Genomic DNA, 24,276 nt, shown 5'->3' with positions numbered 1-24,276 from the left:
ACTATGAACGCGTGTCAGTTGTTTCACAAACACAAAATCAAAAAATATTGGCTTCTATTTCAATACTGGATCCATTTCAAACTACTAACATCCAGACATTTTTAGATGTTAATTAAATGTTTAGACACTGTTTAGGGCTGTGGTACATTATGTAATTATTCAATTTGAATAAAAAACAAATATAGGAGAAAAAAAATCATTATCAGCACTTGCAAGTGTTAGATAATTGCTGAACAAATAATTGAATATTGTAAGGACAATAATTAAATAGTGATTACAGAACATTTACCCCCCCCCCCCTTTTCTTTCTGTGTGTGTAGAGTGTGATCAATCTTCATCTTCATCTCTTCCAGGTAAGTAAAGAGAAAAAAAAAAAAGAAAAAAAACCTGATCCTCATTGATTTATTCACTTATTTATCTTATTTATATTATTTTTAAACTTTCAGTGCATCAATAAAGTATTCACAACGATTCACTTTTTCCACATTTTGTTATGTTACAGCCTTATTCTGTTTATTCAAATTGTTGAAATGTGTTATTTAAATTCAAAATGCAACAAACAATTAGCCCATAATGACATCGTGAAAGAAGTTTGTTTGAAATCTTTGCAAATTTATTACAAATAAAAAACTGAAGACAAAAAATCTTGTACATAAGCTTGGCACACCTATATATGTATATATGATCTTTGTAATTATCATTGTACATTCTGGGAAATGTCTATAGTTTACTATTGTATATCTTGTACTAATCTAATCCATTACAAAAAGAAAAAAAGATAGAATGACGCTCATTAGAGAAATATTATAAAGGGTAGGCATAATAAGTAGTGGCTTCTGCCTGGAGCTATTTTGCTGTTCCATTAAACAATTGCGCCAGTGACCAGAAAAAACCTGGTCTAGAGTCAGTGGCGCGTTGTTCATTATGCTATTTTAAGGGCGCATGCTTGACCATAATGTATAGCGTGCACAACGCGCATACACTTTGCTCATGTAATCTACACAGATGCAACACTTATTTTTGCATAAATTGTTACACTAAAAAAATATTAACACGAGATGACGGAAATCATTGTGGTGTGCGACGAAGATGTGAAAAAATAGGCATAAATCTAGCTTACAAATTATTCAATTGTAGTAATTAAGAATCAGACCTGTTTGCCCAATAGTGGCAAGACATATATGTATAAAAGGACATCTGACAAATTGGTTTGTCCATCAAGAACCTGGAAAAAAAAATCGACTGAAAAACTGTTTAACCAACGACTGTTTAACCGACGCTATTTTGGGTGGGTTTCTCCCATCCCCATACAACACAACTTCTCTGTCTTTCACTGCTCTTACAAGAACATCAGTCACGTCGGCTGTGAACCGCTCCTGGCGTGCGCCTGGTAAATACGCCATAATAATAGCAATCCGTAATGGAACCTGCGCACCTGCTTTTAAAGGGAATGTTGGATGACGCTCTGATAGGTTTATTCACGTTACGCCCAAACCACACCTATGAATAATGAAGCTACTTCAGACCAACCCATTTTAGATTTGCACCGGGCGCAAGAGCCATTTATCCCGCCGGGAAAATAGCAACAGCGCCGAGACCCGCCCACAAAGTTACTTGTGCTTCGCACTTTGACACTTGCGTTTTAGATCGTTAAAATAGTGCCCAATGTCTCTTATTCTGTGTAATCAGGCAAACACAGTTCTGCTGTATAATATAAAAGGTGCAGGGTTTTTTTAGACCTGTCCTGAAGGGCTCTCACCCCTCAGCACTGCATGTCCCCTAATCGGACACATCTAATTCAGTACCTGCAGTCTCTACTAATGAGTTAATGACCTGGATTTGGTGTGTTAGATGATGCCACTAAAATGTGGATGAAGGCCAATTAATGTTAACAATATAGGAAGGTACATAGAAAAAAATTATGTTCTTGTTTACTACAGTATATTGAATAATTTTTGTGATTAATACAATTATTAAAGTAATCGGGTGACCTTGTTGTACTCATTAAATATTTTCATATTATGAACAAATTATCGATGTTTTTAGGGTTTGCTGTGCGTGGTCCCTCTGGTCCTCTGGTTGTCTTTCTGGGATCTTCAGTAGTTTTGCCCGCTTATTATAATAATAATTTACCAATGGAGGGTCTGAAGGTGGAATGGAGAAGAACAGACTCGGAGGATCTGGTTCATCTGTATCCAGATGGTGAGAGTCAAGCAGAGGAACCGCATCAGGATTATCATGATAGAGCTCATTTCTTTACTGATCAGATTCAACATGGAAACTTCTCCCTCCGTCTGGACAATCTGAGAGCTGAAGATGAGGGCAATTACACATGTACAGTTTACAGAGACCAGGATTCTGTGTTTTCAACTAAAACTAATTTGGAATTAAGACTGCTTGGTAAGTCAACATACAAAATATGCTTTTTTTGGAAATATAAACATGCTGAATGTTTTCTGCAAGGTTAAGGGGATAAAATAAATGTTATGTCTGTGGAGAGTCCTCATAAAACACAAAAACTCACAATGGTGACGTGTAGAGACTTCCTTGTCATTTATTTTATGCTTGGATTTGTGTGTGCTTGTCTGTGCCAACACATGCCCCTGAAATGGGTGAAATCCCTATTGGCACCCACTATCAAAGATAATGTAAAATTGCATACAAAGTAACATAAAACTGATTATGAAAACACTCTAATCTTAAATAACATGTATATGTATACAGGCAGACACTGCGTCTTTTTCAAGAAATTATTCCGCCCTTGCGTTTCTGGATGCAGTCGTGACACCGGCTGATGGTTACAATCACTGTATCACGTGCTTGGATGTTCAGCACACTAAAGCAGCTTTTGTGGCTAGCTCATGTTTTCACTGTGGGAACATGACTATCACAGTGTTGCGGTCCAGGCTTGCTTACCTCGGTTCTCGAGGCCAAGCACCCACCCCTATGCCTGATCTAGTGCTCCCTCAGGTGGAAACCAGATTCTGCGGGCTGGGCAACACCAAACACGTTCACTAGATTTTATAGCCTCCATGTAGAAATGGTTGCTTCCTGCGTGCTCACCCCTAGTGGCCAGTAACGGCTGGAGCCCCACTTCTTGTGTTGGATTGCTGTGCCATTCCCCTCCCCATGGAGTGGATAAGTGTGCTTATATTCTCTCTTGTATAGCGTTCCCTAGATAGGCGAACCCTGGCGAGCTCCTTCACAACCCGTGGCAGTCAGACATGTTGGAGCATCTGACACCAAGCCTAACACTCGTATGCATTGGTGAAACCTGTGTTCGGCTGGGTATCTATATGTTCTGTCATTGAGAATGCGAAGGATGTGAGATTTGCACCGGGCACTGGAAGGGTCAGAAACTGTGATGTTATATTAGGGATCCCAATACACTTTCACTTCTGATGTACATCTCCGTCCTCTCCTTCAGGGAACAAGGGTTAAATGTGTAACCGAGACGTTTCAAATCTGAACATTAGTTATAAATCGACTGTTAAGGTATAAATTATGCACCATTTATCTTCTGTAATACCATTATGTAGCCATTCGATGCCTGTATAGCCCTTTATAAATTATAAAAAAAAAAAGGTTTGGCAAAAATATTTTAATTGGCTGTATTTGTCACAGAGTTAATGTGATTGTGACAATTGTAATGTACATTTAGGGCTTTCAATAATTTATGTTATTTAAAGGGGGGGGGGGTGAAATGCTGTTTCATGCATACTGAGCTTTTTACACCTTTAAAGACTTGGATTCCCATCCTAAACATAGACAAAGTTTCAAAAACTAATGTTGGACGTTTGATGGAGTATTTCTGTGTTAAAAATACTCCTTCCGGTTTCTCACAAGTTTCGGCGAGTTTTTTTCGAGTATGGGTCTATTTGACGTTAAATAGAGCGGAAGGTCCTTGTATGGGCTGTACGGGCTCTTCTCCCGGAAGGGTGCGCGCGCGTCACTAGAGGGAGAGAGAGGAAATGCACGCTGTAAACAGTCTCTCAGGTGCAGATCCAGTCGTCCGTGAACACTTATGTCGCGCCGTGCTACATTTTATTCCTATGGGTGACGTCGAGCGACTTCAGCGCTTCAGCACAGCATTCCGGGAAGGCAGCGCTGCATTTGAACCGATTTGAACGCAGAAATGACGGGAAGCTTCAAGGCATCGCTTCAGTCGCGTCGCAAAGTGGATTTCCACGGTCACTGCTGTCACAGGACTTCACCAAATCATACCAAAGAAGTGTGTTTTTGACAGAGCGGTCCTGCTTTGGAAGATGCCGGTGAGTAAATCAACTTCAAATGTCTCTGCTATTGGCTACCGTCGCATGAGTAAACATCAGTAAACGATACGATCGCGTGCTTCGTCATTCAAATGCGCTAACGGTTACTCCATTGTTGTTCTGTATAACGTTACACTATTCTGACTCTGACGTGCAAAACCGTTTTGCTTGCTACCTCTAAGGTCTAGTCACATACAATAGTCCATAAACCGAATCATGTCCTCATAAACTGCACACAAAGGCCCCTAAATACAGTACATACCACAGAGATGGACATCCTGATGTTGCCGTTTCTCCTGTTCAATTTATTTCAGCCTCAGATTTGATTGTGGATCATTATCTGTATTAGCTGAGATAGATGGGTTTCTCCACGCTTGAGGACGTCACCGCTTTGCGCGCTCATCATTCTTTAGCTCCGCCCACACGATACGCCTCCAGGCGCTCGGTTTTTTCCGGAAAGACTCGGTACAGCCCATATTTCTTTTATAAATATAATAAAACTAAAGACTTTTCAGAGATATGAAGGATGCAATACTACTCTAAAGGTACTCAAGATTGACATGAGATTGACTGAAACTGAGTGTTTCACCCCCCCTTTAATCAGTTAAAATTAAGCTGATCTGATTAAGAATAATACTATTAATTAAATATATTATTGTTACATATTCAAAATTATTACTACAAATTCCATTCCAACTTAATTATTTTGCATTTTCTCTCTAGATGCTTTTTTCCGTCTTCAGATGTTTCTGGTCTTCTGTCCAAATATGATCATGTTCGTTGCTTTTGTCTTGTGGGGTGTTTCTGAAGGTGAGTGTTTCTAATGAAGAAATTGATAAATACTTAAATACAGGTGTAGGTTTACAATTGAATTGAGTAATGTTTTATATTCAATATTTTCTGATATAATCTCTCCTGTATATCTTGTATAGTCTTGTCTTTTCATATATACATTTGTTTTAGTTTTTATTGTATTGTATTTATGCAACTCTTGTATAACTTATACAAGAAGTAAATCTTTCCATGAAAATGTCCTCAGCTGCTGACATGGAATTAAAAGCTGTACTACCACTGTAAATACAATAGCTAGATTTGTTCTAATGATAATAGCCACACTCTTTCAGCCTTATGTTAGTTTATAAATACAGTAAATCATTGAATTCTCATTATCAATATTGGTTTGTGTTTCAGGATCTGTGAATGAGTCTGTCTCTTGTTGTGCTCTTTATTTTCTGAGACCTCTCTTGTTGCTCTGGGCGGCTCCATATTTCACCAACTTTACAGGTAGACGTTTTTTAATCTTTGTGTGAGTGATTTACCAAAAGAAAGTTGATTAAAACGTTTTATTTTAAATTGTGTATTAGACTATGTCTACATTAATCTGGATACATTTGAAAACAGCGTTTTCGTTTCAAAATGCTCTCCATCCACACTAGCGTTTTCAAACGTTTCTCGTCCACACTCAAATGTTGGAAAACGTTTACTAACCCAACCCTGGTTCCCTGAGATAACGGGAATGAGTATTGCTTCAGTTTTTAGCTGATGTTTGTGTGGAAACCTTAAGGGGCACAACATTGTAAGCCAGCGCTATCGCATCAACAATGGTTGCCGCCATTAGGCCTAGCACCTTCTGAAATTGCCTGAGGGGGTGGAAGGACCCCACTTGACCCCGTCATGCTCCTTGTTTTCAATGCACGCTCTTGTGAAAGCCAAGCTTTCATTTTGGCTGAGTCGAAGACTGCCCCCATGAGAGGGATCATTTGGCTGGCGAGCTCTTGCCAAAGTTGTCCCTGAAGCCCAAGTCCTCTAAATGCTGATGAGCAGGGAACTGTGGCTGCATAACTCCTGTTCCGATTTGGCTATAAGCAGCCAGTCATCGAGATATTGAGACTGCAGATTCCTGTCTGTCTCATGGTGTGTTCACACCAGAAGTAAATGAAGCGAATTAAACACGAATCAATTCTATAAACCGAATTGGACGCGTGAATAAATTGAGCGATTGAAGCAAAATAGATGCACGTTCGAGGCGCTTCAGGAGCTGTGCCTGGATGACGGCCACTTTCAGCAGTACTTCCGCCTGTCCTACACTTTAGTCTGAATAAGTTCAGACTTGCCAAGTTCAAGGATGGAAGGACACAATCTGTTACTCTGCAGATGGAACAGCAGCAACAATATTTTAGGTTACAATAATATGAAATATGTCATAACACCATTTTCATTTTCATAAAAATATTAATAGCCACGCAAATGTGGTTCAGGAAACGCATACCTTGATTATCTTAACTGCATGTATAACAAACAAAATTTCAAAAACACAACCCGGCCTTTTTTCGTTTGGGCTACATTTAAAAAAACACACTTTATGGGGTTCAGACAAAAAGTGTGAATGTGATTATCACTGTCATAATATTAAATGTGACATAAAACACAACCCAGTCTTTTGTTAAATGTAAGTTTATGTGTAAAGGTATAAGAAGCTATACAATAACTAAAGCAAACAATTTAGTTAAACAAAGCTAGCGCTAGTAGGCTACAACGGTAAAGTTAAATGGCCTACAAAAAAGTTTTGACACTTAATTTGCTCTCGGCCTAACAATTAGGCAGTGAGCAAATTATAGATCAAGGATACCAAAGACACACAAGATGCAAGAAGGACTAGTCGAGTTAAGCTGATCGACTGGATCTCACAACCTCGAAAACAACTACATTCTTACCTGAAAAACTCCTAAAACTACATTTTGTGACACATCACCACATGAAAGTAGCAAGCAGGCTCCTGATTGGTTAACGCAGTGTGAATATTCGCCAAAGTTCAGATTTTTCAATTTGTTTTACGCATCAAACGCTCAATTCACATCATCCTCACCGCAGAATATCTATTCACGTCTTAGCATTGACTTAACATGTAAATCACTCGAGCTTATCGCTTTATTCGTGTCTGGTGTGAACGCACCATTAGAGGGGAAAGAGAGTACTACACACAGAGCTAGAGAATGTCTGTATGGAATGACTGTATATTGGTATACCACCACCTTGAATGCGAATGAGGCTGCCATCCTTCTTGGGGACGAGGAAGTAGCAGCTGTAAAAGCCTGATTTGCTGTGTTTCGTGGGAAATCTCTACAGTGCGTTTTTTTATTTTTTATTTTTTCTCGGCAGAGACTGTACTTCAACTCTGAGGACATGAGAACTGTCGTCTGAGACTAATGTTTGAATCACACAACTATTAATGTTTGATTACCACTAGTATGTTTATGTGAAAGAGTTGTTAGCTGCTGAGTTGTCGGCGCCGTTTTCAGCTGCCGATTTTCTGAGTTGTAGGATCCAGTCTTTCAGTAAGCACTAAGCACTCGTTAACCCGGCGAGAGCTGCCTTTCCTCGGCTTTAGTCCTTACGTTTGCCGCTGACTCTGAAGTCTCTGTAGTGGTTAATATTCGCCTTGAGATATTGAGATGTTATTCGTTTTGTGTAGATCTAACTGCCAATCTTTGGTCTCATGAATCTATCATTTGTTCCCTGGCATCTCTTTGAATGAGGGCAAAGCGAAGTTTTATAAATTTTTAGGCATGATTTAACCGCTGTAGATAGTACTACCTTTGTTTGACTAAATTGTTCACTTTATTTCTTGTATAGCTTCTTATGCCTTTTACTTATACTCTTATAGTCTGTCATTGATCACACAAACTGACATTTAACAAAAAGAGACTGGGCTGTGTTTTGTGTCATATGTCATATTTCATTTTATTACAGTGACATTCATATATATGCACACTTCTCTGAACTGTAACATATTGTATATGTTATACATATATGAGGTTATGAGGACATCTAGTGGTCATCGGAGATGATGACATAAGGAGTCACAGGTGTATGCGGGGTGAATGGGAAGTTCAATAAAGTGCATGTGATGAGGCAGCATCTCGTCTTGGTCTTGGTCTGTCTGTCTAGAAAACATAACATGGTGTCAGAATAAAACAGAGATAAACGCAGGAAAAGAGGATGGCACAGTTACAGCCACCACCGCCGTTGATTCTGCAAGGTAATCTCGCGGAAAATTGGAAGAACTGGATACAAAGGTTCGAAATTTTCTCGCTAGCTAGCGGAGTAGCAGAGAAGTCAGAGACGGTGCAGTGTGCTACATTTCTGCACGTGGCGGGGGAAGAGGCCATAAAAGTATGTAATACATTTGAGTTCTCAGAAGAGGAGAGAAATAAAATACAAGTACTAAAAGAGAAGTTTAAAAATTACTGTGAGCCTCGAAAAAACCTACCGTACATCAGACACGTGTTTTTCACAAGATCGCAAGGGCCTGCAGAAACAATCGACATGTACGTCACTGATCTGAAAAGCAAAGCAAAGGACTGTGAGTTTGGTGATCTGCACGATTCATTAATTCGTGATAGGATTGTGTGTGGCATAAGAGAGGATCAACTAAAAGGCAGACTTCTAAGAGAAACGGATCTCACATTAGAAAAGGCCATAGACATTTGCAGGGCCAGCGAGATCACGTCGAGTCAAATGAAAGCACTCAATGATGAAGTAAATGTACACAAAGTTGAATCCATAAAGCCAAAGAAGAGAGACATCCAATCAGAGCAGACGTCAGTGATGAGAAAGGAATGCAGCAGATGCGGCAACAAGCACGAGTACAGAAAATGCCCAGCCTACGGGAAAACATGTAAGTCTTGTCAGAGGAAAAATCATTTTGCAAAGATGTGTAACACCAAAGACCGGCAGAGTCAGAGTAAAAGAATGCACGTGATTGAACAAGATGATAACATGTTTATTGGTACAGTGACAGTGGAAAAAGAAAGAAATGTAATGTCCGTCAACTCAAGTAAGGAGGATGAACAATGGATCGAGACAATCCAGATAAACAAGAATGAGGTAAAAGTGACACTGGATACTGGTGCTGAATGTAATGTCATGTCAGAAGGAGTGTACAAGTTGCTGAACATAACTGGGAGACTGCAGAGGTCAAGCTGCAAACTTGTTACATATTCGGGACACAAGATGGCGCCATTGGGCAAGAAAGCACTGAACTGTATGTACAAAGGACAGAAATACAGAATCCTGTTTGAAATAATGAAGCATGATGCACCTGCCATTCTAGGACGATCTGCATGTCAAAAATTGGGCATGATTAAAAGACTGTATGAAATTGAGAAGAGCCGTGACATTCTCCAGGATTTTGACGATCTATTTGAAGGATTAGGCTGTTTACCAGGAGAACACCACATACAAACTGATCCTAATATCAGACCAGTTGTGCATGCGCCAAGGAGGATACCTGTAGCTCTGCGAGAGAAAGTGGTCGAAGAACTACAAAGAATGGAGCAGATGGGGGTCATTGCAAAGCAAACTGAACCAACTGAATGGGTCAACAGCATGGTAACTGTAGTTACATCGAAGAAAATGCGCATTTGTATGGATCCTAAAGATCTAAATCTGGCAATAAAAAGAGAGCATTATCCAATGCTGACAGTAGAAGATGTGGTCTCAAGAATGCCGAAGGCGAAGTACTTTTCTGTGCTAGACGCAAATCAAGGGTTTTGGCAGATAAAGCTGGATCATGAAAGTTCAAAGCTGTGCACAATGAACACGCCAATTGGGCGATACCGTTTTCTTAGGTTACCTTTCGGTATTATCCTCAGCGTCAGAAGTCTTTCAGAGATCCATTGCACAAATGATAGAAGGACTGGAAGGTGTGGTAAACATCATCGATGACTTGCTGGTGTGGGGAGACTCCATTCAAGAGCATGATGAAAGGCTAATAGAGCTGCTGGAATGTGCAAGAAAAAACAATTTAAAACTCAACAGGAGCAAGTGCAAAATACGAATGACAGAGATCAAATACATAGGACACATACTGAGTGCTCAAGGAGTTAAGCCAGATGAAGAAAAGATAAGGGCAGTGACTGAAATTCCACCACCAAAAAGCAAGCAAGAACTGCAAAGATTTCTTGGAATCGTGCAATATCTGGCAAAGTTCATTCCCAACATGTCTGACATAAGTGCACCTTTAAGGAAGTTGTTGGAAAAAGAGACTGAGTGGCACTGGGAGGATGCTCAACAGCAAAGTTTTGAAAAACTGAAATATTTGGTCACTCAAAGTCCTACTTTGAAATTCTTTGATGTGAGCAAACCAGTCACATTGTCGGGAGATTCCAGTTCAGACGGAATAGGAGCTGTGATTCTGCAAGAAGGAAGGCCAGTGGCTTATGGCTCGAGAGCTCTGAACGACTGTCAGCGTAGATATGCACAAATTGAAAAGTTGTTAGCCATAGTTTATGGATGTGAGAAATTTCACCAGTATGTGTTCGGAAAGGAAATCACAATTGAAAGTGATCACAAGCCATTAGAGAGTATATTTAAGAAGCCACTGCATCAAGCTCCTATGAGATTACAAAGAATGCTTCTACGACTACAGAGGTACGATCTGAAGGTGATATACAAACCTGGTAAGGAACTATACATAGCAGATGCTCTAAGTCGTGCTTATCTACATGAGCAGAAGGAAAATCTGCTGGAAGAGGATCTGGCAGTGAACTGGATTACTTCACAACTTCCTATTTCAGAACAGAAACTGGATGCTTTCAAAAAAGCAACAGCAGAGGATGCGGAGATGCAGATGATAAAAAAGGCAGTGCTGACTGGATGGGAGAAAGAACGATCGATGATGCCAAGATCAATACAGCAATACTGGACATTTCGAGAGGAAATCAGTTATGAAGATGGTCTGTTATTCAAAGCAAATAAGCTCATTGTTCCAAATCAGTTAAGACAGGAAATGGTCAACAAAATACATGAGTCACACCTGGGAATTGTCAAATGTAAGGCAAGAGGCAGAGACATTTTGTACTGGCCAGGTATGTCAACACAAATTGAAGATGCAGTATCCAGATGTGCTACCTGCAATGAAAACAGGAACAACAATCAAAAAGAGCCATTGTTCCAGCATGAGGTGCCAGGACGACCTTGGGAAAAAATAGGTACAGACATTTTTTACCATGGTGGTTCAGCATTTCTGTTATGTGTGGACTACTTTTCAAAGTACATAGAGGTAAAACTACTCAGGGACACGACAAGCTGTGGAGTCATCAGAGAAATGAAGTCCATCTTTGCAAGACATGGAATTGCAGATATAGTAGTATCTGACAATGGACCTCAGTATGCAAGTGCTGAATTTTCAAGTTTTGCAGAGGAATGGGGATTTAAGCATGTGACTTCAAGTCCGGGATATGCACAGTCTAATGGACAAGCCGAGAGAGCGGTGCAAACAGTTAAGAATCTCTTAAAGAAAGCGCAGAGTAGTCAATGTGATCCGTACATAGCACTATTGGAGTACCGTAACACGCCAATGGAAGGGATAGGATTATCACCTGCACAATTACTGATGGGGAGACGTCTCAGGACGAAGCTACCAACATCATCTGCATTGCTTACCACGGAGGCAATGTCGCAAGTGCATGAGCAACTTAAACAGAGACAGAGGAATCAGAAGCAATACTACGACAGGATGGCTAAATACTTACCTGATCTGCAACCTGGTGAAGGAATAAGGATGCAAAAGGGAGATTCATGGAAGCCAGCTGTTGTTCTGGAAAAGCATGAACAGCCACGTTCTTTCATAGTAAAGACTCCTGATGGGAAGATGTTCAGACGAAATCGCAGACATTTAAGGAAAACAAGAGAAACAGACTCATCAACATTTGAGAAAAGTGTTGACATGGATACTGATAGTCAGCAGTCGGTTGATGAATCACAGAGCAATGCACGGGACAGTAAGGACGTTTCAAATGAAAGAAATGGTAATAACAGCGTAGAGAAAGAGCAAGCTTACCGTACAAGGTCTGGAAGAATTGTAAAAATACCTGAAAAATACAAAGACTGAGAGTCATGTATGGGCATGGTTACATGTGTAATAAGTTGATATGCATTAGTTTGAGTATAAATGCATTTGTAGGAAAGTGTTGAATAATTTTGTAGTTATGGTGAAATTTGGGTAAAGCAAACTTAAATGTTGGGTTTAAAAGTTGTGCAGAAGTTTATGCATCAGTACAAAGTAACATACTTAAGAAGGGGGATGTAACATATTGTATATGTTATACATATATGAGGTTATGAGGACATCTAGTGGTCATCGGAGATGATGACATAAGGAGTCACAGGTGTATGCGGGGTGAATGGGAAGTTCAATAAAGTGCATGTGATGAGGCAGCATCTCGTCTTGGTCTTGGTTTGTCTGTCTAGAAAACATAACATGAACCACATATATAAAACATTTTAGGCTACAATAAAATTTAATATGTCATAAATGGTAAAAGGACTACATTAGCGCTTTTAACAGACCCATGGCCATCCAAAGCGCTTTACATCTTGCCTCACATTCAACCATTAACTCTCTCATTCACACACCGACGGCGGTGTCTGCCATGCATGGCGCCATCCAGCTCGTTGGGAGCAGCTGCGGTTAGGTGTCTTGCTCATGGACACCTCGACATTTGGTCAGGTGGAACCGGGGATCGAACCACCAACCTTCCGGTTTGTAGGCAATCTACATGAACCACTGAGCCACTGCCGCCAAAACGGCAGTCTCTGCCTTTTTTTCCATAAAAAACAAAACAAAAACTAACATTTAAGCTACAATAAATTTAATAAATATGACATAAAACACCTTCCTTCCTTCCTTCCTTCCTTCCCCCTTTTTTTTTTAATGTACCCTGTACTTGGCCCCTGAATGTAACATCTGGCCCCTTAATGGCCCCTGTTACAGAAAAATCCTAGAACCGCCACTGATATAATCAAAATATCTCACCATTCGCTGGTTCGTCCAGGTCGCACTTAAGCCCTGTTTCCACCAAAATTACCCAGAACAATTTGTACCAGGAACTTTTTTACACTAACTTTTCTCCCCCCCAGACCTGCAGCTGTCTGCATTTCCACTGCGGTCTAAAGTTCCGTGAAGATTAGGCAAATTAGTCCGGTGATGTAGGACTGCGCGCGACTGCTCCTCCAAGTCATAGACGGACACTAATAATTTTTGTGTGTAACGATTGAAAGATTTAGTGGACTATTTACATGAGACGTTATCTAAACCGATCTGGTGTTTACATGTGTTAACATGCACATGCACAGTTTGTCTGCTGCATCAAAAATGTCAACGCTGTTTTCTCCAGCAGTTGGAATGTGTTTACTGTAGCCATAGCAACTCTTAACGGCCACCAGGACTAATACAGTATTATATAATAAGCTTTTTATTTGTTGTAAAGTGTAAAAATCATCTCAGGAAAAAAAAATCTTCTGTCAGGCGTGTGTCATTATTCCAACATTATCTTCATAACTTACGAAATAAAAAGTTTACCCCTCAGAAAAATGAGCTTTCCTCTCTTGTCAACATGAGCGCAGCGCGCGCTGTCACGTCATGTAAGGATGCACACTTAAAAGTAATCGGTCAGGTCGTTTATATGGTGAAAAATAGACTGTAAAAAAAATAATAACGAGAATGGAAGAGATTCAAGCTGTGCTGCTTTTGCTGGTTATGTATAACGTTAGGTTTACTAAAGAGGAAATTAACAACGACAGAAAAGAGCAGCATATTCAGAAAGCTTGTAAAGCTAGATTTAAAATGACAATGTACCGTTATATTATTATCAGCTATTACGGACATTGAACGTGAGATGGCTGAGATGAACGCACGCCATCAGACAGAGAGCAAGACTGATATTTACTGAACGTAGACCGAACCTCGCAAAAGACTTTTAAAAATGCCGAGTTGAAATAAAAGGCTGCGTGAGCTCAACCAATCAGCATGTTCAGCGCCCAAGTCCCGCCCTCGATAGTTCCTGAACTTTGAAAAAGTACTACCTCCGGAAATACCTGGAACCTCTTTTAGACCCTGGTTCCTGCGGTCAAAACACACCGAGTACCACCCAAAGTTCCTGGTTCCTGGGTAAAGTTCCTGTGGTGGAAACGCGGCTTTAGTCACCATTATATGTGTGGTCTAAAATGCAACTGCTCTTATGTTTTGCCGCAGGACAGCAATTGCGATTTTGTGACATTTCTCTTTTTTATCTCTCTCGATATGAAGAGTGTACAATGTAACATCTTTAGCAACAGTGTTAAAGTGAATTGCACGTAATAGGCACAATAGCAGTATAAAACATAAATATCTATCGGTTAAATATCCATCACATGACTAAATGTGTCATTGTTGTAAAATACCTTTGGGTATTATATTAGGATATTATATATAATATATTATATAAGGTATATATTATACCTTTTTACCTTTGGTAAAATACTAGGGGTGTGCATTGGCACTGCCTTCACGATTCGATTCGATTACGATTCACCAGGTAACGATTTGATTCAATTCGATTCTACGATGCATTGTGATGCATCAAAATTCTACTGCACACAAAGCAAATTTTTCATCAGTCATGAGGCAATACAAGCAGATATTAAACAACAGATTGTATTGGCTGCTATGTGTCTCCTGTATCTTTGACATAAAAGTTATTAAATAAAATAAAATGTAATTAAATAAAATAAAATAAAATGCAATTAACCCTTAAATGCATGACTGTTTCCCCAAACATTCTTACATATTCTGGTCGTTAGCGACCCAGATCTATATTTAACATGGATAGACCTCTACTTGTCGTGATAATATATAAAACTACTGATTTTAGAGTAACAGCTACAGAAGAATAAAATAAAACCTATTTCGTTACCTTTTGGAGCTTGGAAGGATTCAGTTTGAGCAGATGTTTAATACCATCATCATATGTCCTCGTCAGAGCTCGTTTACCAGTATATTCAGCATCTGCCTCATATTCACGATCTCCAGCATATTCTCCAAACTCATTTTCAACGTCTTCAAAATCAATATTCTGATCACTGACAGCTTCTTGACCACATCCATCATCAAGAGACAGTGACACTAACATATGATTGTGTTTAGTACTTGCTCTCTGAAGTAAATCACTGAGCCATTTCAAGTTTTGCAGATTATAATTATTGTTTCGTTTTCTGTCAAAGGTAACTATGAGTGAAACGTCACTTCATCATTGGGTATCAGACATTGCCACCTTGTGGAATAAAGGGGAATTGCAAATAATCGATTATGGCACTTTGCCGCATCGATGCTGAATCGTTCATGCCCCGCATCGCGATGCATCGCCGAATCGAAATAATGTTGACACCCCTATAAAATACACACTTGGGTTTTCGCAGGACAAAACGCTGTTTTAGTGTGGACGGGAGGCCAAAACTAAGAGAAAGAGATGCATTTTCAAACTTAAACATATTAGTGTGGACAAGGCCTTAGTGTTTTAGTCGATGTTGTGTATTTTTTTGTGATTGTAATCATTAAATATTTTTTTGTGTTACAGGCAACATTAAAACACTGATTCTGAAATACAGTTATGTTTCAGAATATGTGGTTCTCTCCGCTGTTGTTAATTTAGGTAAACACAAATTCCAGTCAACCCTCATGAATACATTAAAATACACATTCACAGAAAATAAACAAAAAAAATTCTTGTCAGAATTTTAATGGATTTTTTTTTCTACAAATTTGGGACAATAACTTAAATAAATAAAATATGCAGACATATTAAGCAGCTTTTGATTTATGTCATCATTCAGATCATTCATGTGTTTTGGTCATGTTTCATTGAACCCCACCTATGGGGCATGTTGTCACATTTCACTTCCATACTTTTGGACAAATCAAGAAAAAAAATATACACTGTATAAATGAAATAAAACCACATAATTGTACTAGACGTGTGAAATTAATGTGGGAAAAAGTGAACTCCAAGTAGATTTACACAAACTGAGAAAGTCAAAAAGCGTTAGGTTGTGCCCTGCTCTCCACTAGTACTGCAAGTGTTTTATAATTCTTCTGACCTGTAATCATATTTTGACTGCTTTTATTTGGTAATTTTCTTTATATTCTTTTCTTCAGCTCTTTTTACAAGTGCTTTGGAAAAACTTCTGAATTTTGCTGAGTTTGAAAGAGACACAATTATAGTACTGTTTGCAACACTGTTTCTGTGCTGCTTCAGCAAAATCATGTACCGTAAGTATTTCTGATTTATTTCAGATTTATATAAGTCATGTATTTATCTCTGAATCACACAGCTATGATTTACACTGATTCAAACATCCTTCATTACTTTCATGTAATGTGAATGCATGACACAATATTGTTTGATGTTAAAATACAAACATATTTGTATGATTAAACTGACAGTGGCATTGCTTCACGTCTCCTGCGAGCAGGGCAAAGCTGCACTTGAACACACCACACAGATTAGCCGACATTTTGTATAATGACTCAAAACTGAATGTTTTTAGATGTTAATTAATCAAAATGTTTCCCCTATAGTTTTACTTACACAGGTTAGAAAGAAAAGTGGACAGATAATTAATATACTTGATGTTGTGGCTGATATGATCTTTGAAATTCTGCCTACTTTACAATTCATCCTCCTGTTCTTCACATTTGGATCTGTCAGAGGAGGTGAGTTCATATTCATAATAATTTGAGTTCATTTGCCTTAATTTTATCTATAGTTCAGATCACTACACTTGAACATGTAAATTCTTCTATATAGCCATTTTAAAGCACTTTATTGCATCAGCTGTAAATCTGTTGATGCCTTACTCTAACATCCGACATTAATATAAATACTCCTCTGTTTTTAGCACTCGTCATTGTTGTCATTTTACCAGTGTTACTGATGATGACAAATGACACATGGTTTTTTAGATGCTATGATAGACTTGACTGTGAGTATTTGATTATGAATTCTGATCTCTATTCTAACTTCATGAACATCTCTGTTATATTGATAAGCAGTGTTTAGAGAAACATTACAGAAATCTGATGACATTTTCACTTTAACAAAGTGATGTAACAAAGTGTTTCAATTTTACTCTTACACTGTTGAACAAAATTATATGTTCAGTAAGTTTTGACAACATATGTTTTTACATTGTTTTAACTCATCAAAATAAGTTAAGGAATTTTACACTTTTTTTAATTAGTTATACAAGATGTAACTCATTTTTTAAAGTCAGTTAAACATTAGTCAACTAGTCAACTTAACATCCAAGTTGATTATACTGCAAAAGTTTAAAATGTACCTTCTTTTTTTTACAGTGTACATGTGTTAATCTCACATACACCCAAAGTCAACAGTCACTCATACACTGTAAACAATTATTTAGAAAAAAAAAGTGACCTGGTTGCCTTAATTTTGAGTTCATTGAAATTAAAATTTTGAGTTAATACAATGATTTTTTTTTTTAGATTGGACAACCTTTATTAAAATATTATTAAAAGATTTTGTAAGCATATTGGGTAATTCTGTGTTTTATTTGTGATGACGCAGCCAAATAGTGCTATTTTCATGATTTATCAAATTTATGTGGTTCAGATACAATAATATTTTGAGTTTCTATTTATTAAACAAATTTCCTTCATTGTATCAACTCAAATTTTTAATTTCAATAAACTCAAAATTTTAAGGCAACCAGGTTACTTACTTTTTAAAGTTAAACCAACAAAAACCAACATTTTAAAAAAAATATTTTTTCCTAAAACAACCCAGCATTTTTTAGAGTGCACCTGGTAAACATGTATGAACATACACTAGATTGCCAAAAGTATTGTGACCCCCCCTCCAAATCATTTAATTCAGGTGTTTAAATCACTTCCATGGCCACAGGTGTATAAAATCAAGCACTAGGCATGCACACGCTTCTACATCACTGCTCAGTGAACTCAAGCGCGGTACCGTGATACGTTGCCACCAGTGCAATAAGTCCATTCATGAAATTTCCTCACTACTAAATATTCCACACTCAACTGTTAGTGGTATTATAACAAAGTGGAAGCAATTGGGAACAACAGCAACTCAACCACAAAGTTGTAGGCCACGTAAAATCACAGCAGGGTCAGCACATGCTGTGGGTCACAGTGCGCAGAAATCACCAACTTTATGCAGAGGCAATAGCTACAGACCTCCAAACTGTGGCCTTCAGATCAGCTCAAGAACAGTGCATAGAGAGCTTCATGGAATGGGTTTCCATGGCCGAGCAGCTCATCCAAGCCTTACATCACCAAGTGCAAAGCAAAGCGTGGGATGCAGTGAAGTAAAGCACGCCGCGACTGGACTCTAGAGCAGTGATGCTCAGAGTCCTGAGCTCAACCCGATTGAACACCTTTAGGATGAATTAGAGCGGAGACTGAGAGACAGGCCTTCTCGTCCAACATTAGTGCCTGACCTCACAAATGCTCTTCTAGAAAAATGGTCAAAAATTCCCCTAAACACACTCCTAAACCTTGTGGACAGCCTTCCCAGAAAAGTTGAAGCTGTTATAGCTGGAAAGGGTGGACCAACTCCATATTAAACCCTACGGATTAAGAATGGGATGTCATTAAAGTTCATGTGCATGTAAACACAGGCAGCCCAAAACTTTTGGCAATATAGTGTATTCTCATCTAACAAACACAAACAATCTTTTCTGTCTTTACATATAAACACGCATCAAGACAGATGTATTTTCTAAATAGATTTATGCTTTTACTTCCTTGTCATGTGTTCAAACAGTATTTAAACTTGGTTTTTAAGTATTTTAGCATGTAATTAGTAGTAGAGTATTTACTGTTTTTGAGTAATGTTAACCAATAATAATTCTGTCAACAACATTCATCTTTGATTTCTGGCTTTCTCTGTCTCTGATTGCTTGAGTTTAATCTCCAGGAGAAATGAATACTTAGATCAGTCAGTGGTCAGTAGGTCAGTGATTTTAATCATGATCTGTGTTCAGACTTCTATATTCAGATCTCTTTATTTATGTGCCTCTCTTTATTAGATCGGTTTTAACCCCTGATCAGTATGAAGGAGTTATTAACATTATCACCCTCTCTTCTTTTTTAGGTTCAGATTCTGTCATAAGAATGGTGATGCTAATCTTCATATTAGTGATTAATGCAGTCATGATTGGTCTTTACATATTGACACTGGAAAATAAAACGGGTACAGTAATATTTTTAATATTGTGTGGAATAATAGCAGATTATTGAATAAACTATTATACATTTATGCTGAAGTTCATTACCTGGTCACAAAATGTTAGATCAGGATATACAGTATAAAGCTGTCGTGCTTGTGGATTTATTAAAAAAAGGATCATTTAATCATTGAAATGGATGGAGAAGTGATGCTTCATTTCACTCTTTTTTATGTACAGATGCCATCGGATGGGGCTGTGTGATGGTGTTTCTGCAGATACTCTGGGCCATTATGAAATTTACTTTATATTTTCTTGATTTTGATGATGGTAAAGTATTGATCATCTACTTTTATATTTTTTTCTACTTCAGTGTGGTTCAGCCTCATCAGTATAAGTATTGTGGTTAAAGACGTAGGGCCCTATTTTGCTTGCACTATAGTGGATCCGCTATTTACATGGTGAAATATAGACACCCTCAACCTGACGATTGTTTAAATACGTGTGTATTACCACGATTGGTTAAATAAGTAACCAATTTCATTCGTCATATTGCAAATAGTACTCATAATAAATCTGTAATTTTGATACATGCATCCTTTGACATGTAGGCATTTTTATCTTTATGTACACAACAATACTATTTTACAATGTAATCCTTTTATTTTAAATATTTTAAAATATGCGTTGTGCCTATAAGTGCATATTACTAACGCACCCTTTAAATAAAACAAAAAATACTACACTATCGACTTCAGGGCAGGTTTTTGTTGGTTAATAACGCAGTCGTTTTCAGTTCATCAAAATAGCAACGCGCCAACAATGTGCCTGAACACACCTGGTTTTCAGAACAGCACACCCATGGGCACACAAATTGGTGCAAATGCATTTGCAATTTAAACAAAGTGAGGCTGGACGTGAAAATGATAACTGTGTCAGGCTGAAACTAGTAAAAAAAAAAACGCTTGCGTCTTGCCTGGTGCTGCATTGGGCCAGGTTAATGATAGGGCCCATAAATTGGTCCATGACATTAAACATTGGGGTATTTAAACAGACTTCATACATCAGTCGCACACTACAACACAATAAAACAATTGAATAAGCATATTTTAAGGTGATGTCTCAGATGAGTGAAAGATAGACTGAAATCGATCATATTATACACCATGCAAATCAAAAATACAAATGGTTGTAAGGTATGAACTACTGAGTCAAGTCAAGTCACCTTGATTTCCATAGCACTTTATACAATACACATCGTGTCAAAGTAGCTTTAAAGTGATAGACAGCAAATGAGCAGAATCAACTAAACTCAACTCTATGGAGATACTCTTCTCTAAAGGCTGCAACATACTCCGCAAGAACGGAGAAAAAAGTTATCGCTCCCAGGACTGCGAGAACAAAATGACGTCATGTTGTTCTCCAGCCCTGGTTTGGGAGTTCTCGCAGCTTGTTCTCGACACATCGCCTGAGCAGAACTTTTTTCTTGTGGGTGTCCGAGAACTATTGTGTGATTGGTCAGAGATTTAAAGTGGGCATGGTTAATGTGGAGAAACGCAGATGATCGGCACCTGCTTTTCTCTTGAAGAATGAATGCACTGGCCAAAACGAACTTTGTTCTTGTTCTTGCCACCTCAAGAAAACGAACAAATTTCTTTGTTCTTGCAGAGTATGTTCCAAGCTTAAATCATGTATGTGTTCTTGTGTCATGTTGTCACTGGTTCATTGTTTAATAATTGTTCACAGGTGTCCCTTGTCTAGTCATTAGTCCTTGTGTAAGCCCATGTTTGCCATTTGTCTTTGTCTAGTATTGATGTTTTGATGTAACCCGTCGGTGGTGAGTCTTTGTCTGATCCAAGTTTATGTTTTAGTTGTTGTCAAGTTAGTCAAGATCAAGCCGAGTTATTGTTTACTTTGTTGTTTTGAGTTAAATAAACTGCACTTGGGTTCTGAAACCTTGCCTCCAGTGGATTTAAACGTTATGCAAGTCCCTTTAGGAGCTCCGTAAATGTTTAGGTTAAGGTAAATTGATGCAATAATTGTCTTTGAAATCAATATTACATTTTTAAACTTGCATTTCAGTTTTCCCCCGTGTTGTTCCTGTATATCTGTTTGGATCAGTTGCTGTTGTCTTACTGGCCTCTGTTACACTGATGACAGAACTGATACTGAAAACAGGTGTGAACACAACACTTCAATTTACTGTTTTTATATATAAATAATTCAACAAAGTTAAGAGTACATTATAAAACTTTAAAATGTTTCACGATGTCACCTTTTCAAAGTTGTTTTAATTAAACTATTATTAGCTGAATTCATATGTATCTCTCTGGACTAATTATAAAATATTGCCTAGATTGCATCCATTTCTCAAAACAGTAATGATAATATTTAAAAAGCAAATGTATCCACTCTTCTTTTCTTTCTTTTTTTTGTCAGTGACTGGTGTCCGAGCAGTGGAAGATCTGAGATTTGTTGTCTTTCCCTCAGAGTGTTTCTTTGCCGTAGCTCTGCTGATTTCTGGATTATTTCCATCTTGTGAGTATAAAGTACAATTCTATTGATAACAATCTCTCGATTACATGTCCCAATTAATTTAATAAATTATCCTCCGTTTAGTTTCTGCTGTAGCTGCAGTGAAAACTTCTGAAGTCTGATTGAGTCACTAATTTAACACATATTGCAGTGTGTCTCTGTTTGTGTGTTCTGATTCGCTGTAAAGCTCAGAACACACTCAATAGAAGTGTAGCTATAATAGACCCGAGTTATCCCAGACCCCTAATAATCTGCCATTTACTCTTTTAAAACCCTTAAACATCCTCCTTGATTCCTTTAATCCTGAAATGAGTGTAACTCAACGACAGCTGCTCACAGTAAGCGTGAATTAAAAATTATATGTATTGGCTCCCTCAACTATATTAGCAATATAGTTTCCATATAAGCATTTGAAATGGGTTGAACATTTTTACAGTGTGTTATACTCAAAACACTTAAAATTTACCATTCAAATCATTCTGAGGGATCCATGTAACAACAGTTATTGCTATTAAAAGTTATTGAAGATTTAGATGAATGAGTAGTGTTTTTTTTATTTATCTTTCTTTCTTTTTTCAGAGAAAGATTCAACAGATCCACTAATTTTTTCTCTCTGTTCTGACCTCACAGGCTTTTCAAAATGTCTGAAGTCTTGTCAGGTTAGTATAATCTTTATGGCTGCAGTGATTTAAAATCCAATGACCTGCAAAATATTGTTTTATTCATTACAAGATTCTACAAAACCCATGAGCTTCTCCAAAAAACATTGATATTGTTGAAATCTCTTGCCCTGAATGCAGAACATAACTCCACCTGACACATCACATCAAAACCAGAACACACCAGAAGCGATGACTCCTCTGAAAGGGAGATCAGGTGGAACCTCAAAATGATCAACAATGCAGAAAATGATTATTTCAGATTTATCTCACTCACTTTAGGCACTATTTTCTGCAAAACTGAAACAACATGGACTGTATTATTTTATTTTTTTAAGTTGGAATTGGTATATTTATTTTATCATGAATCATTATTCATGTAAATAGTTTTGTACTGTGATAAAAAACTGAAATGTTTTATTTTGTATATGTGATTCTTAAAAGGGATAGTTCACTTTAAAATGAAAATTCTATCATCCTTTACTTACCCTCAAGTTGTTTCAAACCTGTATGAATCTCTTTCTTCAGCTGAACACAAGGGAAGATATTTTGAAGAATGTCAGTTAACTGTAACCAAACAGTTAACTGGAGCCATTGACTTCCATATTAGGAAAAAAAAATGCCATGGAAGTCAATGGCTCCAATTAACTGTTTGGTTACAGTTAACTGACATTCTTCAAAATATCCTCCCTTGTGTTCAGCTGAAGAAAGAGATTCATACAAGTTTGAAACAACTTGAGGGTGAGTAAAGGATGATAGAATTTTCATTTTAAAGTGAACTATCCCTTTAAACTGAGGATAAATGTTTTATATGAATGTTTGTATGACCTGTTAAATTCAGATTCCTACTCAAAGTATATTTAATTTGGCCATAATTAGATGTTATGAGACCAGCGGCAGTGCTGTGCAGTATTGAGGCTATACTCCTCCCCACATTTGTCACGGGTGTTTATGTTCGAGACTCGTTAAATTCCGTCTCCCATTGTAAAGAACGGGAGAAAGCTCTAAAGCGGGTTTCACACTGCACGCACGTACATTTATTGGAAGTATCCAGGAGGGAAATCACTTGCTCCAGATGCTCTAATCATGTTTGTGTGAACGCAGTACAAGATTTTGCGAGAAAGAAACTGTCTCGGGTTACGAATGTAACCCTTGTTCCCTGAGAAAGGGAACTAGACACTGCATCTACGACACTTCGGGGATACTCCCTAAGCAATAGCGTCTCTAAAACATGAATGAATTCCATGTCAATTCTGATTGGTGTTGCATCATGACTTAGTATGTGATGGGATACACAGAAGTTAAACAAGGGAAGCCGGAACATTGTACCAACAGCCTCGCAATGAAGCAGGCACTCTAGGTGAGAGGAGGTGTGGCGACAAGATGCAGTGTCTCGTTCCCTTTCTCATTGAACGTTCCCTTTTGAGGGAACTCGAACTGTGTCTACGACAGTTCGGGGAACGAATACCCACTATGCCACACCGATGCTAACACCACCCTAGTGTGAAAGCCGGTTTCTGGGCACACCCAGGAGGCGAGCACTCATGCGCGGAACCCCAGAAAGGAGGGCTACAGAGGACGCAATGCCTCTGGTGGAATGTGCCCTCACGGCTATGGGTGAAGGCAGATTGCGCACCCGATAAGCCACGGCTATAGCCTGGACGATCCAGTTACTAACCGTCTGCTTAGAAGTAGGCAGCCCTTTCTTAGGTGTGCCAAAGCACACCAAGAATTGGTCTGAGTTTCTCCACTGTGCAGACCTTTCCAAGTAAATTTTCAGT

General features: G+C 38.3%; 1 protein-coding gene across 1 annotated transcript; it reads left to right on the top strand.

Moving 5' to 3' along the window:
- The first annotated feature begins 325 nt into the window (after positions 1-325).
- On the top strand, positions 326-22,881 carry LOC137092072 (uncharacterized). The gene is made up of 14 exons (XM_067456348.1): positions 326-353; positions 2,047-2,400; positions 4,995-5,081; positions 5,463-5,555; positions 15,668-15,742; positions 16,246-16,359; positions 16,669-16,803; positions 16,989-17,072; positions 19,229-19,327; positions 19,542-19,631; positions 21,384-21,479; positions 21,741-21,839; positions 22,467-22,495; positions 22,637-22,881. The coding sequence occupies exons 2-14, from the start codon at positions 2,136-2,138 to the stop codon at positions 22,727-22,729; spliced, it is 1,359 nt and encodes a 452-aa protein (XP_067312449.1). The 5' UTR covers positions 326-353; positions 2,047-2,135; the 3' UTR covers positions 22,730-22,881.
- The last annotated feature ends 1,395 nt before the right edge of the window (positions 22,882-24,276 follow it).

Source organism: Pseudorasbora parva, chromosome 2, assembly GCF_024679245.1.
Source record: "Pseudorasbora parva isolate DD20220531a chromosome 2, ASM2467924v1, whole genome shotgun sequence".
NCBI classification, from domain to species: Eukaryota; Metazoa; Chordata; class Actinopteri; order Cypriniformes; family Gobionidae; genus Pseudorasbora; species Pseudorasbora parva.
The sequence above is the reverse complement of the archived record's forward strand: the minus strand, read 5'-3'. Positions and strand labels throughout refer to the sequence as shown.